The following is a 17,656-nucleotide window of genomic DNA, read 5'->3' on the forward strand; positions in this document are numbered from 1 at the left end:
TTGTATGATTTTCTGCACCAGCCTTGCTGTTCCCATGAGCAGCGCTGTCTATCAGCAACGCTTAACGCTTCCTCCATAGGTTGTCATTTGTAAGCTGTCACGGAGCCACGGAGTTCCTCTGGGGCTGTTAATTAGGAGTGACCTTCACTGTGCGAGCTGTCAAAGCAAGAAGGAAGGAACTGGAGAACCTAAAGGTGCTTTTTCAGCCCACGTGAAGTCCCTCCTTGGTGTTTATACAACCCATAACACGTCTGCCTGTGCGTGCTTATGCAGGGATTAACTGTGACAAGAATGAAACCTGTTTGAAGTGTTTCATATTAACCCAGTCCTCCTGCAGTCTCCAGTAGTGTAATTCAAAGGGAATGGTGTTATATTGCCTGTGTGGCTGCTGTTTCTCAATCTGCTGCCTCAGTAGGATAAACCCCATAATATGAGTGCACCGCTTGGCTCTTGAGTGACTTGCCATTGCTCAGAATTAGTTTGACTGAATCCATGTTTCCCCTTTCAAAAGCTGTTCCTGGGATCAACATATCTCACTGCAGATTCATAAGCTGTTGCCACTGTCCCTGTACCAGGTAACTTGCTTTATATTTCATTAAAAATGCCCTGAGAAAGCCTTTCCTATTTCCTTAGCTGTTTCGCTGTTAACTGCTTTATGCAAAAAGTGATATTAAATCTCTATTTATGTATATGTGTGTGTGTGTGTAAAAATGTGTTTTAGAATGGTTCTGTACTCTTGTGGTGGGTTGACCCTGGCTGGATGCCGCCAAAGCCACTCAATCACTCCCCTCTTCAACTGGACAGGGGAGAGAAAATACATCAAAAGGCTCATGGGTTGAGATAAGGACAGAGAGAGATCACTCAGCAGCTGCTGTCAGAGTCAAAACAGACATGACTTTAATTATTACCAATCAAATCAGAGCAGCACAGTGAGAAATAAAACCAAACATTAGAAACACCTTCCCCTCACCCCTTCCTGCTTCCAGGTTTAGCTTCACTCCTGAATTCTCTGCCTCATCCCCCCCCCAGCAGTGTGGCGAATGGAGGTTATGGTCAGTAACACACGTTGTCTATTCCTCATGGGAGGACTCCTCACACTCTTCCCCTGTTCCAGCATGGGGTCACTCCCATGAGTCCAGCATAAGTCCACCATGAATCCTTCCCATGTGCTGCAGTTCTTCATGAGGTGCTCCAGAGTGGGCCCCCTTCCCTTCAGGAACAGCAGGTCCACCGTGGGTCCCCTGTGGGGTCACAAGTCCTGCAGCAAACCTGCTCCACTGTGGGCTCCACGGAGCCATAGGTCCCTGCTCCAGCATGGGCTTCCCGTGGGGTCACGGCTTCCTTCAGGCACCCTCCTGTTCCATCATGGGGTGCTTCACGGGCAGCAGGTGGATATCTGCTTCACTCTGGGCCTCTGTGGTCCATGGCGTAGCCTGTGTTATCATGGCTTGCAGGGGAATCTCTGCTCTGGTGCCTGGAGCACTTCCTTCCTCCTTCTTCACCAACCTTGAGGGCTGCAGAGCTGTTTTTTCCCTCTCAAATATTCTCACTCCTATCTCTGGCTGCAGTTGCTCTTGCCCAGTTTTTTTCTCCCTTAAATACATTATCCCAGAGCTCCTACTGCTGTCAGTGATGGGCTTGACCTTGGCCATCAGCAGGTCCATCTTCGAGCTGGTTGGTGTTGGCTTTACTGGACATAGTGGAAGCTTCTAGTAGCCCCCACAGAAGCCACCCCTGAGGACCCCAGCTACCAAAGCTTTGCCATGCAAACCCAATACAAACCTGAAAGAGGGAGGAAAAACCTGCTCAAGAACCCTGGCACTGTAACAGATGTGTTTAAAGATGTGCCCTTAATTATTTACAGTTAGAGAAATAGTTTTGGGATTGCAGTGTATCTGTGGAGATACTTACAAAGTATGAACCAGTTCGAACTGGAGAGTAATTTTTAGGTCTCCTAATTCCATAACTTCCATTAGTGGACTCTGTCTTGGCATTTGGCTTCAACCACTTCCTAATACTTTTCATACTGGCCTCTCAGATTCCCAGCTCCCACCCACCTCTCTCTTGGCCATCATCCCCATGACCCCGTACAGATCATACAGCGGTGTGAAGCGAGCCTCCAACCCTGCGGAATACTGGGTTTAACAGCAGAAAGTTCAGGTGGAAGCTTCCCTGATTTTGAGCATTCACAGGGCTCAAGTTGTAGAAGCTTTTCCAGCTCAATCAAATTCTTTAAGTGCCTGTGGCTGGAGAGCATCCAGATTTTTTATCCCTTTCCAGGTACTAAATAAGTTCATGGCTTTTACTTCCATGGTTTAGCTTAGTTGCTGTTCTTGCAGATAAAGGTAGTTTTATGGTGTGATATCTGTAAGCTAATGCAGCATGATGTGCCTGACTGTATTGTGTGGCAGCATCTTTATTTCCTCTACTTATTTAACCTTCTCTTTCTCTTCTCTCCAGCAATGGCAGCTTCTAGCAGCAGCAGTGAGGAGGAGCGTAGTCTTCGGGAATGTGAACTTTATGTCCAAAAACACAACATCCAGCAACTCCTGAAGGATTGCATTGTACAGTTATGCACAGTGAGACCTGAAAGACCCATGGGATTCCTCAGGGAATACTTTGAACGATTGGAGAAGGTAAAAATACAGAGCGAGGTGGGGAAAGAGAGGGGAACAACCTAATTTTGCATCATCTCCAGGATTTAGAGGCTGAGCTTCAGATTTGACCAGTGTCCGTATCAGCTGTTTGAAATAGGGACTGATGCTTTTGGAAGACAAATCCTATTTTCCAGTTTATGCCAGCTGATCACAGTGTAAAAGCACTTCTGTCATAACAAAGCATAAGCTGACAAAGAGATTTAGCATCTTGGGTGCAGATGTAATCCCAATCTAATGCTTAATTGCAGAAGCCAATAGGTAGCATACACGATCGTGGCTGTAGTTAGATGACAGCTGTGGCATTTGACCTTGTGCATTTGATTTCTTATATTGAGACAATGGTTTACAGTAATTCAGGTAAGCACAGAACAGCAGGTCAATACCGAGCCCAAGCTGAAGTCAAACAGGGGTATTTGCATTCCAGATCTCCCAGAGAGATTCTCTTGGAAGTTTGGTGTTGGCGTTAAGCTTTGTTGTCCCTCTTGCATTTGTCCTCAAGGTCTCCTTGGTGTTTTTCTTGTTGTTGTTGGAAGCATCCTGCGATGCTGGGAATGGAGAGCATTTTCTCATCCTGGTGCTTGTGTGTAAAACTCTGATTTCACATTCTTTTGAACTGTTCATATTCTATATTGATACCTAAGCAGACAGCAAAAGAAGCTGCTCTGAAAATGGGAGGATTGAAAGGCCAGTGTGAGGTATGACAACTCTATTCAGTACAGCAGTCATTTTCAGGTGCTGCTTTCAGTACTTGTATCTTACTCTTTTTTTAATTCTAGCTAGTTTCTAATTGCTGATGTAAAGAAGAAATAGACACTAGTGAGTATAAATATGTACAATGGAAATTGCCTTTTAATGGAAATGTTCAAGGTAGATACTAGAAAAGGACCAAATGGTGCAAATTAACCTATAGCTTACAATGTATTTGAGGAACATTTTGTTTAAGTGACCAACAGCTCTGTAATATGTCTGACTTTTTGTGTAGTTTCAGAGAGAAACCAGCAGCAAACGAGGTAGTGAACAAGGTCTTAAGACTCCGCTGTCCCTGCCTGTTACTGTGCCTCCTTCCCTACCTTGGATTCTGAGTTTCTGATAGATTAGTTGCTTTAAAACATGACCACAAGTGTTGATATACAAAACTTAACAAAGTATACTGGACTTGGAATAAAGTGTAAACCAGTCCATACCTTGGGATATAAAATGGGAATATTTGGATGCTTTTTTCTAGTAGACTTATGGTCAACGTGCAGGATTATTAATAGTAATAATAATTATTAATAATTAAGGGAAGCTGAATTTGTTTTTAGCAGGGCAAGTCTAGCTCTGAGCTTAAATCACATGTATTCTGGAGTTGAATAACTCTTGATGGTTTTATTCTGGTGCAGATAGGCTGTGTCTGTACTCGGGCAGCCCACAGGGAAGCTGAAAATAAAACTGGTTAGATAATGTGTTTCCCTTTGAATTCCTCTTATGGTTTTGGTCAGGGTCTTTTATTCTGAGTTGTGTTGGCATGGCTTATGTGTGCCCACTGGTGCAATGACAGCTACAGGTGAAACCACAGCATCTTTCTTGCCTTGGTCTTGGTTTAACCAGGTAACACAGCACCTCAGTAGCTACCAAGTACCGGAACAGTGGACATCCTGTGCTACATTAGCAAACTCCTGACATCTGTGTCTGGAAAGCATAGATGTGAAGTGCTGTTATTAACCAGCTCTAACCCAGAGCTTAGCTCTGGTAGAGCAACAATGACTGAAACAGATTCTGCTTCACCTTCCAGAGTAATGTCTGCTGCATCTGTAATAAAGCACAGCAACTTTTCAATCTGCTTTCTAAATCTGTTTGACTCAATGAAAGTTGGGGTTGAGATTTGGTATTTAAGGTTGAATTTGGAAGGAAACTGAGGCGAGGTTGCTATTTTCTCTCTAGTTATCCTAACAAGTCATCTCTTCCACAGCGCACACACAGAGCTGATTCACTGTCATGTTACTAAAATACGTTGAAGACGTTTAAACACGCTTTTGAATTCATGTTCAGAAACATGGAAATGAACTGTCTCTGAGCCCATTGTAGCTGCTACAGGAATTCAGATGTCTTCTGCTGAGTTATGAAAGCTGCTACATGAATCTAATTACTGCACATTGGTTATATTAATGCTTTTATTTTGTCTGCTTGTGATGTACCAAGGCTTCTGTTCTTTTTGCTGTGCAGCACCAGTGCATACTAAAAGCTAATAGCCATCCAGTGCTGTGCTTGGCTGTGTAATGTAGCTTGAGCTATGGCAATTTAATGTAGAGATCATTATTAGAGCCTGCCAGATGAATCTTGGATATTGGACGTGGCTGTCCACTGGAGTAAGTGTGTGTTTAAAATATTGTGTGCAATGCAGTTAGGTGCATATTAGGCTTTATAGAAAGCTGGAATGAAGTGTGACTGTCATCTAGGCACTGTACCTGCTCCCCACTACCCAGTTTGTCTCCACAGATATATGGCTGAGTGTTTCCCTGTTTTCTTCAGCGTTTCATTTACCAAACATGGGAGTCAGGAAGGATGCACTGTGCAGTGTGAATTATGGCAGAGCTTTTAACCTTGCTTTTTAGTTTCTAAGTGTTGGGGTTTTTAAGATACAGGGGGAGCTGATAAAGATTAAATTCTTATTACTCAGAAGAAACTGAGACAATTTCTGGTGTGATGACAGTCAGGGGGTGCCACAGCATACAGTGTAAAACATCATTCTGGAATTGGGAAGGTCTTCAGTAGCTGATGGCCTGAAATATGAGTGTGTGAAGTCTCAACACTTGAATATCCCTTACTTGTAATAATTGAAATTGACTTAATAGTTGTTTCTTACTTGTCAGGAAGAATAGGATTTACAGTTAGTGGTCACTGACACTGAAGACTTTGAACTGCTTCATCAGCTGAAAGACCAGGATCAAGACTTGGGTGTAATAAAAAGGGTAACTTTAGTACTAAACCTTTTTAACATCCTGGTCATGGTTATACTGATCAGCGCAGAGCAAAATGAATGCCTTTGTCCATCTTGTGGTTGTTTTGAACACAGCTTTTTCACTTCTAAACCAGAACAAATACATTTTCTCACTTATAACCACTGGCTGAATTTGAGGGTGACTGAGAATAACAACTGCTGATCTTTCTTCAGGTCCTAGTGCTATTTTTCACTGATCTGGTGGTGGTTTAGGATCATAAATCATAAAGGTTTATTTTAAAAAGATAAATACATTAAAAGCCACTGCTATGAAAACAGTGAGACTTTAGTATGTCATTACTCCATGCCATAGTGTTGCCTTGCAACTTGCAATGTGAATATAGGGAGATTTGTCTCATTAGGGATAATCTTCCTCTTGATGAGTGTGTACGTAGTCAGAATAGCTGGTGTATTTTAAGAAATACATTATCTTACCCATCTGTAACTGGTTTCTCTGCCCATTGCATACTTCTGTTTCATATAGTAATGTTAAATCTCAGCTCAGGCAGAAGTTACCAGTTGTGTTCTTTCTGTTGGTGCAGGTTCTTTGAGTGGGCTGTTACCTGATGAGTCTCTTGTTGAACTCTTTTAATACACAGCTCCTTGCTAAGTGCTGCTGAAGTGCTGCTATCTCTGAAAGCCACAGGATCTCAGTACTTTACATTTTACTGGAAAGAATACAGCAGCTGGTGTTCACTTCTTTAAAGTGTCAAGGTTTTTTAATGGGTTAAGTATCTCTGTGTGGATGAACAGTATGTTTCTGTGGTTGCTGGTGTTGCCCACTTTGTAGCAGCAGTTTAAACTGAACCCTTAGGACTGCTCCAGCTGTTTCTAACTTCATCTCAGACTTGCTTCTTTAAAACCAGGAGGGAGACACAAGGTTTTAAATACGTTTTGCTCCCATGATTTTGAAATGTAGCACTGTTTTCTCGATGGGCCAAAAGCAGGAAGTGAAATGTAACTCGATGGATCAGTGCTTGCTGTTTGGCTATCTGAGAGGTGTGAGATGTACACTCGCTGTAATGGTTATCTGATGTCCCTTTCCTCAAAGCACTGTTGTTATACATAGCCTCTGTGCACCTCCGGAGTGGAGCGTGGCAGCCAGGCAGCAATGTGGCAGGGACAGCTTCATCAAGGACACTGGGACAAACCCAGCTTTCCAGGGAGCTCCCAGAGAACAGATGACTCCTTGTTCTTTTAAGGCATGGCCCAAAAATCCTGTTTCCTTAATGCTGGGAAAGTCATTTGTGCTGCTGTGATGCAAATGCTCTGGCTCCAAGGTTGGCTTTTATGTTGTTTTTAATCTGATTGTAGTTGATTAAAGTGAATCTTCTGGTACACAGAAGACTCAGATGTCTGTGAGTCTAGTTAGACTTCATTTTACTGTGAGTACACTAGTCTTGTACAGTATCACTACAACACAGCACTACAGGTAACTGAGGGAAATAAGGAAATGTGCAAAGCTGGCAAATCTAGGGTTTTTGGAAAGAACTCTGCTCTTTGGCCCCCAGCATCCTTCCTCCGGCTCTTCTGTAAGCAGTGTTCATATTTCTTCCTCCCAAAATAACTGTTGGTTATTGAGTATCCAGTTGGTCCATGACGTGACCTTGTTTCAAAAGCTTCTCATGTAACATGGGTTTCTGAGGAATTCCTCTTCTGTCTTTCCCATCAAACAAGGCTCAACACCTCGCAGCTGAGGGGGAGCTGATAGGTTTACAGTGGGGAAAGGTCTTTAGCATTTGCAGAATGTCTTCATTGCCAGTTGAATACACCAGTGGAAAGTAGAATCAACTTATTTATACTTCTTAATTTATTAACCTATTCATGTGACTTATTAAAACAAATACCATTGTGATATGAATGTTATGAATGAAAGGCATATCTGCCATCTGTGTTTGAAAGGCCTTTGATCTTGGTTACTGTAGTCTCCTGTTTCCTTAATGTGGGACTAACAGTATGCAGGAAGCTCCCTTGCATTGGCAGGCTAACTTGGAATGTGATATATAATGACCTTTTTCTGTACTGGATGATGTGACACAAACATGTCTTCCTTCCTGTTTAGGAGGAAACAAAGCAGTTGTTGAATCAACAGAAGTCTGGTTCTCGCTCAGACTCACGGGAGGATGAAATCTCCCCTCCTCCTCCTATGAACCCCGTGGTTAAGGGTCGAAGGCGGCGTGGGGCCATCAGTGCAGAAGTCTATACAGAAGAGGATGCTGCATCTTATGTTAGAAAGGTGCTCTGACTTTTAAACACTGCCAATAATAGCCTCTACAGTCCAACAGTTTATCAAAGACCACCTTCTACCCAGTGTATTAAATTGCAGCCTTTTAAATCTTATGGTAACTGTAATATGCAGACCTGTGTCTAGCTGTTTAATTGGAGGTTAGAATAAACTGCCATGCAAGTGTAACTCAGACCTGTTCCCTTTGAAGTTACATATATTTAGATGTCCATAGATTTGTATATTATATATAAAAACAAAGTGCTTCCAGTTATTCCACAGCTGCAACAACATTACATTGAGCTTAATGGCAGAGCAGACGTGCTGCTATTCATAGGAAAACAAGTTGAACAGATAACTTGTGCTCTTGCAGAAAAACTTAAAACAAGGGATGATGCTTTTACAGGTACATAAAATAATGCAAGGTTTTATTTACCTCCTGCCCAAAGTGGCTGTAAGCATTGACTGTGTTTGGGTTTAGATCTGTAGTGCTTGAAAGAAACAGCCAGTGTTTTGTAGCGATTTAAATAGTTTATTTACCCTGGGGAATGCAGAAATTGTTTTTGGAAAAATCAATCTGTTAATTTTCTGATTCTATCCTAGGTTATTCCAAAAGATTATAAGACTATGGCTGCTTTGGCAAAAGCTATTGAGAAGAATGTGCTGTTTGCCCATCTCGATGATAATGAGAGAAGGTAGGAAAAGATCTTTGTAGTCTTACAGTGTCATAATGTACAGAGCTGCACGGCCTCTTTACAAGTCACTGTAACCATACAGGGCTTATAGGAGGAGTACTGGTGGGCTGGAGGTGCAGACGGGTGAAGGTGTGCATGGCAGTTGTCCAGGAGTTTGTCTAATTTTGGTCTCCTTCTCTTCAGTGACATCTTTGATGCCATGTTCCCTGTCACCTACATTGCAGGAGAGACTGTCATACAGCAAGGTAAGTGACAGTGTTTGCACTGATGAGTGTGTTGGAGGTGGTAAGCGGGCTCTGGCCCAATGCTCTTACTAGTTTTGGGATTTGCTTTGAAAGTAAAGCCGTTGTCTGGCTGCAGTGACCCTTTGTTCTGTTACCTGAAGTACAGCTCTCACTGCAGTGAGGAGTGGAGCAATTGTAGGAAGGTGTGGTTTCATTGCACATGTTATCTATTGGAAAGATTGTCCTTTGATGGCTCTGTAGCACACCTTATGTCAGTTTATGGATCTGGTCCACCTTTCCAGTGATCCTGGCAATGCTGCTGATTTCCCACATACCAGTAGATGTCCTCTCACAGGACTGAGCAGAGTGCAAGATCAGCACGATGAAATTTCCCCCTGCACACTGTGCAAAGATTCATCTCTGTCAACCTTATTAGATTCTAAGCATCAAAGTAGACAGAGATGTCAGCTCTGTGGAATATGAATGTTTGCTTAACTTGACTCTTTCTAATGTGTATTTAATTTCTTCTTCTGTAGGTGATGAAGGTGATAACTTCTACGTTGTTGATCAAGGAGAGATGGATGTAAGCATTTTGGTAGCTTATTAACGATAGGTTCATTCCTAGCAGAATAGGCTGATATTTGTACAGGCCCTTCCTTTAGCAGCTTTTCTCATCGTAATTTCTTATTGTAGAAGCATATTTTGCTTTGGAGCCTCTTTGCTCCTTCATGTCGCAGTCTGGCTGCACAGACTGTGAGTTGTGCTGAGTTTCAAAATGAACACTTCGGGCAGCAGCGCAATAGTAATGCTTTACAAGTGCAGGGTGGAGTCCAGCTGAGGTGTGGGACAGGCCTTAAGAATGACCAGGCTTTTGATTGTTCAGTCAAACTAATCCGTGGCTTTCTCTGACAGAGACTTTATTCAGATTTTATTTCCTATCAAAGGGTCTCAGAGCACGTGATATATGAGAGTCCGTTTGTCAGTGAAAGCAGAAATTGTGGCTGGGACTGAGGTTGGCTGTGAAGAGTTGATGAAGCTCTGAAATGGTGAACTCTGACTGCACAGACCTGAGAATTCCCTTTGCTGTAAAGGACGTCCAGGGCAGCAGGAGCTTTGTGTTGTCTCTGACCAGCACACAGCACACTGTGGGTCTTGGCTTACCACTGTGCTCTGCCTTTCAGGTTTATGTTAACAGCGAGTGGGCAACCAGTGTTGGTGAGGGTGGAAGCTTTGGAGAACTGGCCCTTATATATGGAACTCCCCGAGCTGCAACTGTCAAAGCAAAGACAAATGTGAAGTTGTGGGGCATTGACAGAGATAGCTACAGAAGGATCCTGATGGCAAGTATTCCTCTAGCTGACGTGTGGCTTATGCCATTGACTCAAGTAGCTGCGTGTATAACCTGGAATTACGCTTCTGGTTTTACTGTTCACTCAACTTATATTGGTCATTTCTGACCTTCTACCTGTGCCTGTCCTTTGCTGGAGTTAGTTATTTAAAGTCCTGCTATCTCTTTTGTAATCGTAAAGCAAATCACTGAGCATACATTTATCAGGCATGGGGCAAGGGGGAGCCTTGCATTAGTGAACTAACAATACAAATACAGCATTAAACTAGACTAAAAATGTAATACCTACTGGTTAACTTGCCAGATGTTTTGATTCTGCTCTGTTCTTAGCTTGCTATGTGTAAGTAGTGTGTATGAACAGCAGTCGTAATTAACTTAAGCAGGTATTGTGAGTTCTGGTTAGAATGTATTTCAGAAATGAACATTAAGGCTGCAATAAATCCTAAGTACTTTATGAAGGTTGCTCAGCTCTGAAATAATTAAAACACAATCTTGTGGGTTTGGGGTCTGAGACAGGATGTGGTGCGTCTGCTTAATTTGTCTTGAGATTTATTTGAAGCCTTATGTAAAATGTGAAGTAGAAAGAAAACTGGGTTTTGTTTTTCTTTTAGGGAAGCACTTTGAGAAAGAGAAAGATGTATGAGGAATTCCTTAGTAAAGTATCTATATTGGGTAAGTGACTAGGTTTTTGTTCTGGAGTGGAATAAATTGCCACACTGCAATAAAGCTGTTACCCAGTATCGTTATGATGACAGGCTATTGCAGTCATCCATTAAGACTGACTCGAAAGCCTGTACTGCTTTTCTGCATCATTCCAAATCAACTCTTAATTCAGGTCTTTATCTGATACACAAATGTAGCCAGAAATCAGTTGACCTCTGTGTAAAGAGAGAGCAAAAAGCATGTTTGTGTGTTGTTCTGTTAATGAACTATTAACTCTATAGAATCTCTGGACAAGTGGGAGCGTCTCACTGTAGCTGATGCACTGGAGCCGGTACAGTTTGAGGATGGGCAAAAGATTGTGGTGCAGGGAGAGCCGGGAGATGAGTTCTTCATTATCCTGGAGGTAAGTGAGCTCCAATTAAAAGCTCAAACTTTACTTTTTTTATTCCTAACATGGCTTATTCTGCCCCTAAATAGACACTTGGAGGAAAATATGGAATAGACGAATGCACTTTTAGAGAATTCCTAAAGGAATATAATCTTGCTGGGCATGCAGAAGCATATATTTAATTTTGCTATTTTTACAAATAGTGCTTGTAGGAAAAAACAAGTTTCTGGCTGAAATCAGTGTATCTTTTACAGAAGAGTAGAGACCTGTTCTAGATGGCTAGTAATGTCTTGCCAGTGGTATCATTGTCTTCTCTCTGTTTTGTTGTGATGGGTTTTTGCCTGTCAGACTGTAATATTCTTGCTGTCATGAGGAAAACCAGGAAGAAGTCGGTGCTATGGGTATGTAACTACCCAAGACTTTTATGTTTCAAGAGGAGGGAGGACCAGCTGTTCTTAAAGAGCAGTCTGGTAAATTGGGCAAGGACTGTGATGTAGTTCCTAGGCTGAGCCATCCTAACAGTTATTTCTGCGAAGCAGCTGATTCCATGTGGAATTCGGTGTTTTTTAAGTGATGCTGGGAATTCCAGTTGTTTAATTGCTGTGATTTATTGAAGGGCACAGCTGCAGTGCTACAGCGTCGGTCAGAGAATGAGGAATTTGTTGAAGTGGGCAGACTGGCACCTTCAGACTATTTTGGTGAGTTACGTAGTGCCCACGATGGTTACTCACACAACTGTCACTGCTCTCCCTGTGCTGTGTGGGTGATGGCTGTGCATGACAGTGATGGGATGGATTTGCTTAATTACTGTTTTGGCTGCCTCTTGTGGTTTCACTCAACGTCAGGTGAGTGTCAGTCACTTGGCTTTCAGGTGTGTGTGGGGATCACGGAACTAGGATTGTTCTAGAGTGCTTTCATTTAGAAGGGACCTCCTTTGAAATTGCATCACACTGCTCAGGGCTGTGTCCACTTGAGTCTTTTGTGTCTCCAGAGGTGGAGATCCCACAGCCTCTCACTGTTTAACCTGCCTGGTTGTGAAGAGTTTTTCTTTATGCCTGACAAGAATTTCCTGTTCTTCAGCTTGTTGCTTTCTCTTTGCCTTTCACTATGCAGAAGGCAGTCTAGTTTTGTCTCTTGTTACAAGACAGCAGTAAGATTCCCTCCTCAGCTGTCTTTTCTTCAGGCCAGACTAACGCAGCTCTTTCAGCATCTCTTTGTGCTGCAGTCCTCAACCATCTGAGTGGCACTGCTGGACTTGCTCTGCTTTGGCAGCACCTTGTGCTGGGGTCCCTGAAACTGTGTGGTGCTCTGGATGTAGTCTTGCAAGTGCAGATCAGGGGGTTTTCTCCTTCCGTTGAATGTGTTCTTACTCAGCTAAAAGTTACATGGTCTGTAAGTTGCTTTGGCTTGAAAAAGCTTATATATGTTGGCAAAGAAAAAGGCTATGATTCTGTTATAGTCACTTGTGAAGACTTTGAGATAATCTTCTATGGAACTTGGAACTTCTATGGAACTCCATGGAACATGGAACTAATCACTTGTCTGGTGCATATTGATCTATTTTTGTATCACAGATAAGGACTGGATGTGTGTGCTCATGGAGGAGTTTGGGGGATAATGTAACAGTTTATAATGGTATTCTGCAGCAGCTTGAAACACAACAGGGTAATTTCTTTGGCTCTTTGGCACCTTGGATTTAACTCTGTTCATGCTCTCCTGTTGCTGTAGGTGAAATAGCTCTGCTGATGAACCGTCCCCGTGCTGCCACCGTGGTTGCTCGTGGCCTCTTGAAATGTGTAAAGCTCGATCGACCCCGGTTTGAGCGTGTCCTGGGGCCCTGCTCGGATATTCTCAAGCGCAACATCCAGCAGTACAACAGTTTTGTATCACTGTCTGTCTGAAACCTTCCTCCCTACCCAAAACATGCTTCACGAATGCAGACTGCTTTATTACCCTTGTGCAGAGCCACATTGCCACTGGCATTTGCAGCTTCCTGTCTGTTTAAAAAAGAGAAAAACAACAAAAAAAAATGCTTATCATGGCACTATTTTTAATTTGGAGCATATTGGTTCTGTGCTCTCTGTCCCATTAAATGAATAGAACACAAGTTTTATGAAGATGTTTGCTCTTACGGCTTCTCTCTGTGCAACAGTGTCCAACTCGGGCTAATGCAGCCTTGCTTCAGCAGGGGAGAGCCCTCCTGGCACTGTGCTCATTGCCTTAGAGTAAGGAGGTGACAGCGGGGGGGGGGGGGAAGTACTTTTAAAGGAGTTTCTCAAACTGTTAGACAGATTTTAAGGCTGTGTTCATCATCTGCTGTATTTGTTTCCAAATGAGAACTGCCCTTGTAATTGAGCTTCTTGGGGCTTGGGGGTTTCTTCTTTTTTTAACTCTCTGGGTACTGTAATCCTGGGTTCAGTCGTGAGGCATCAGCTGCTAAGAAAGCCACAGCTGGAATTTAACAGTATAATTGTTCCTGTGTCTGCTGGGTTAAGGTTGCTTAGTTATGTTCCTGTCAAGTGTAAAGCAAAGCTTCCAAGGTTACTAGTTCTGGTGAACTGCTGCAGTTGTTTGTTCATTTGCTGACTTGCCGCAACTGATTTTCTTTCTTCAGCCATTTACGACTCTTCCTGTTCAAAGTGGCAAGAACCAAATGTGACATTAAACGTCTGACTTTGGTCTGTAGTACATAGGTTGGTGTAAGAATGGTGCAGCTGTCCAGCTGTGAGTAATGTCCTAGTACTTAGGTTGGTGTAGGAATTGGAAGCAAACGTTTTATTTCCCCAGTGACCTTTGCTTGCTTTGTGTATTCCTCAGTTGACTTTTTTAAACATCATCGGTTCAGGTGAACCCTTTGTTACCAGGGAAAAGAAATGTGGAGTCTTTATGGCCAGCACCAGTTGCAGGTGGTGAGATTGGTGGTCTATATAGATGTCATTGTTCTTGGTAGAGAACATAAAGCAGAAATGAATGTTTTACCTTTCCTGCAACACTCCGTTATTTAAATCAGTCAGTGACTCCTTTTTAAATGGTTACTGATAAATCTATCAAACACAGAAGGTGCATTCTCTTTCCTTGCTGACGGAATATAACATGATGCAGATTTCACACTCTTTCCTTCCTTTCCAAGTTCAATATGTTGCGGAGTCTTAAATGTATTTCAGTATTTACCAGCTTTGCGTTCCATTACTCTGTGCACACCAATACTTCCCCAGAGTTTTTACGGAATTCCATGGTTCAATAACGGTAGGCAATTTTTAAGGTTTCCTTTAAACTGTAATTTATATAAAGTAGTGTAGGTTTGTATTTGGGAGTGACAGCAAGCGGTTCTGCATTTGTTGTGCAACTACTTCTAACGATGGAGCCCTCATGTGAGTTCCTTTCTGAGGTCGGATGGATTCCAATTCCAGACTCTCCAAGACACGTAGATAATCAAGAGTCTGGGAATTCATGTAGAACAATACTGAAGGCATCAAGCCTTTACAGAAGGTTTCAGGCTGTTTCTGAACCTGAAATCCCAATAACGGGATTTAAACATTTGTGGTTTGGGTTCTCTCTTTAGGAGACCTTGAGTAGAGGATTTCAGCCACAGCCCTTAAGGAATAAGCAAAACCGACCTTTTTGGTTCCTTTTCTTTTTGGGTAAACTTTATTAAGTTTTGACTCTATCCAGGTTTTTTGTTCCAATGTGTTCTTTGTGTTACTTTAAAGCACCAAAACCGATGTAAACCAGTTAAAGCTCCACAGCAAAAGGCACATTTTTTTTTATATAAGGCTTTCTAAGCAGTTTTCACTACTGCATCTTTTTAGCTTGCTGGTTACTCCCTTTTGTAGTTTTACCTACAAGATTTTAAGATAAATCAGCTAAGTCTGAGTTAAATATTAACCACAGTTATAGCTTTACCTTTGTGTGCAATTGAAATATGTTTGAAACCACAATTGGCATAGTTTTGCCTTAGCTAACATTCAGGGCTTTAGAAGTAATTCTTTGCTAGTCCACCTTTAGCGAATTGATGAAGTCTATTGCCCTAGAAAGCTATAGTCAACCAGAGGACCATTTTTGTATTGTTACCTGACTATATAAGTCTGATTTACTGTATGTGCTAATATATTATATTATATTCCTTTTGTTATAGATTGTCCTAATGGCAGGTAAAGCAATAAAATGATTTAAATTCTTAAATGCAATCAGTCTCTTCTTTTTTTCCCCCCTTCATTTTGTTTTCCTAACATTGTGTTTTCCTTTAGCCTTAGAAGAATTACTATGAATGAAGTGGTAAAAGCAAAGAAGCTTCAATGGATTCGCTTTGTGTTAACACTGAAGGTTTGAGTTCAAGTCTTAGCTTACAGCGTGATGGACCCTTCCAGAGAGCTGGGTCTCTGTGAGCCAACATGTGCCTGTGACCTGGGAACTTCTCCATAGTTCTGGCACATGATGGCTTTTGAAGTGAGAAGGTTCCTGTGTCTTGGTTAAGTGTTTCTTTACACCTCCTACTGCCTTGATCTCATGTTAAGGTGGTTAATTCCCAGCCCAGCCACTAGTACTGGAGCTCATAAGCTTCTCTAAGTGGTTTGCTCCCATCTATGCATAATCTTAGTGAAGTTTTGAGCATGTGATAATCACTCATGAATGAGTTCTGGTGGGCAGACGGGGAAATAGAAGAGGGGGATCTTCATACTATGATGAAGTAGGAAAAACCTCGAAGTGATGACCTGAAGCAGCTCAGGCTGGGCACATTTTACATCCTGCTCTGAGAAAGCTGTTGCCATCTGAAGATACATTAAAAACCTACCATGTAAAAGACAATAAAAATGAGAAGAAGAAGGCAACCTTGCCCCCCCCCCCCCCCCCCCCCCCCCCATCAGTGCGCTGGCCATTTGCACATCCCCTTTCCTTCATCCAGCTCTCCCTTTCCCTCACCCCTTGACCAAAATAACAGGCTGAAAACAGAACTCTCCCTACCTAAAGTAAAACTTAAACTTCCAACATTAGAGCTTGACTTTTAAACTTATCTTCTGTTGCCATGTGCTTCCTGTTCACACCAAGTCACCCAAGTCATTTCCGACTTGCCATGTGTGGTTAAGTGCACAGAAAGTCACCAGTAGAGGGGGATACGGCTTTGGGAATGCAGTGTCCTTCATGGAAGCAACCCTCGCACTGTTGATGCTGAGTGAGTTAAATCCTTTCATTCTCACCTATTCTCTGTCTGCAAGAATGAAAAGGTCTGAATACCCCCCGGTGCTGAGAATTCTGTTTGACTGATTGAGACTGCCTAAAACCTTGCTTTGGGAAAGCTGGAGGTGGAAGGATATTGCAGAATGACAGGTCAGCAGAGACTGAAGGAGCGTGGTGTGGGGTTTAGGGTTGGTTGGGAGAATACTGGAGGAATCTCTTTGCTAAGCAGAAATACTCCGAGCTTCCTCAAACATAGGAATGAACAGAGCAGGGCCCTGTAGGAACATACTTAATTACAACTGCAGGCTCTCCTGTAGCTTTACAGTGTGGAGACGGGTGTATTGTAGAGCTACTGTAGAGCTGAATTGTCAATACAGTCCCCTGTGAAAACAATCGCTGTGGCCAAAGGGGCTTTGTTCCCTCCTTGTGTGATTCAGGCACTTACTGCCAGGGTGACCAAGTTCCCTCTAGGTTGGGCAGAATTCCAGCCTATAGGAATGCTGCAGGTGCTTGCTGAGAACCCATTAGCGACTGCTGCCCCATCACTTGTACTGTGGTTGTAGGGTGTTCCTGTGAAAGCTCTGCAGTGCTGTAATGGGTTTTGTTTGACTCACAGGTGAGTTTAGAATGAGCTGCTGGCAGCTGGTTGTGGTGTGGCTTTTGTTTGGGTTTTTTTCTCCTTAAGGATGATAAATTGTGAACAGAGATTTCAACTGCTTTCCTAAGGCTGCCAAAAGGCTCAGTGCAGTCCTCCTTGGGCAGTTAAAGGGAAAAGCTGTTAGTAAGCCTCTATTAAGTTATTCTTAAGCCTTGTCATGGGGAGGCAAGGGGAAAACTGCAAATTGAGAGATCTGACCACTCCCTCCCTATGCTTTTTTGGTCTCCAGTTTCTATTGCATCTCCTCAAAACACAGAGAGATGGGGGCAGGACAACATTGCTGTTTTCCAGGGAATTCTGACAGCTTAAGTGATTCTAAAGCTGTGAGAAGATGACCTGAGGTAAATACCCCCTTGTCTGGCACAATGTTTTCAGCAGAAGTGGGTGCCTTCTTGAACTGTGATTACAGATGTATGTCTCTGAGCAGTTTGGGGTTTGCCTTTGGTTGGTTGGTGATTTCTCTTGGGGTCAAAGGCAGCACATTCCTGCTGTTCTCCCGTAACTCAAACTGGCTCTTCCACCCATGAGGCAGGTAAAAGTAGAGGTGGTTTTACTGCCCTGTGAGGTGGTGGGCTTTTGAGGGACATGCACAGATTGAGGTGAAGTGGGTTGGTCACTCTTAAGGAGAACAAGAGGCAATGGAG

General features: G+C 42.8%; 1 protein-coding gene across 1 annotated transcript; it reads left to right on the plus strand.

Annotated features, from left to right (window-relative positions):
* The first annotated feature begins 402 nt into the window (after window positions 1-402).
* Window positions 403-15,366, plus strand: PRKAR1A (protein kinase cAMP-dependent type I regulatory subunit alpha). Its single transcript, XM_057418385.1, has 11 exons — window positions 403-575; window positions 2,461-2,636; window positions 7,700-7,873; window positions 8,465-8,556; window positions 8,740-8,801; window positions 9,317-9,363; window positions 9,962-10,120; window positions 10,740-10,800; window positions 11,073-11,194; window positions 11,796-11,877; window positions 12,908-15,366. The coding sequence occupies exons 2-11, from the start codon at window positions 2,463-2,465 to the stop codon at window positions 13,078-13,080; spliced, it is 1,146 nt and encodes a 381-aa protein (XP_057274368.1). The 5' UTR covers window positions 403-575; window positions 2,461-2,462; the 3' UTR covers window positions 13,081-15,366.
* Window positions 15,367-17,656: the final 2,290 nt, after the last annotated feature.

This window comes from Pezoporus wallicus, unplaced genomic scaffold (genome assembly GCF_028554395.1).
Source record: "Pezoporus wallicus isolate ANWC-B61680 ecotype Strahan unplaced genomic scaffold, APGP_CSIRO_Pwel_v1 contig_3710, whole genome shotgun sequence".
NCBI classification, from domain to species: Eukaryota; Metazoa; Chordata; class Aves; order Psittaciformes; family Psittacidae; genus Pezoporus; species Pezoporus wallicus.

Excerpts from the sequence above, each read along its gene's own strand:
- PRKAR1A (XM_057418385.1), top strand. The coding sequence starts at position 2,463 with ATGGCAGCTTCTAGCAGCAGCAGTGAGGAGGAGCGTAGTCTTCGGGAA. Across the intron at positions 8,802-9,316 it reads AGAGACTGTCATACAGCAAG|GTGATGAAGGTGATAACTTC; the intron begins GTAAGTGACAGT and ends CTTCTTCTGTAG. Across the intron at positions 10,801-11,072 it reads TAGTAAAGTATCTATATTGG|AATCTCTGGACAAGTGGGAG; the intron begins GTAAGTGACTAG and ends TTAACTCTATAG.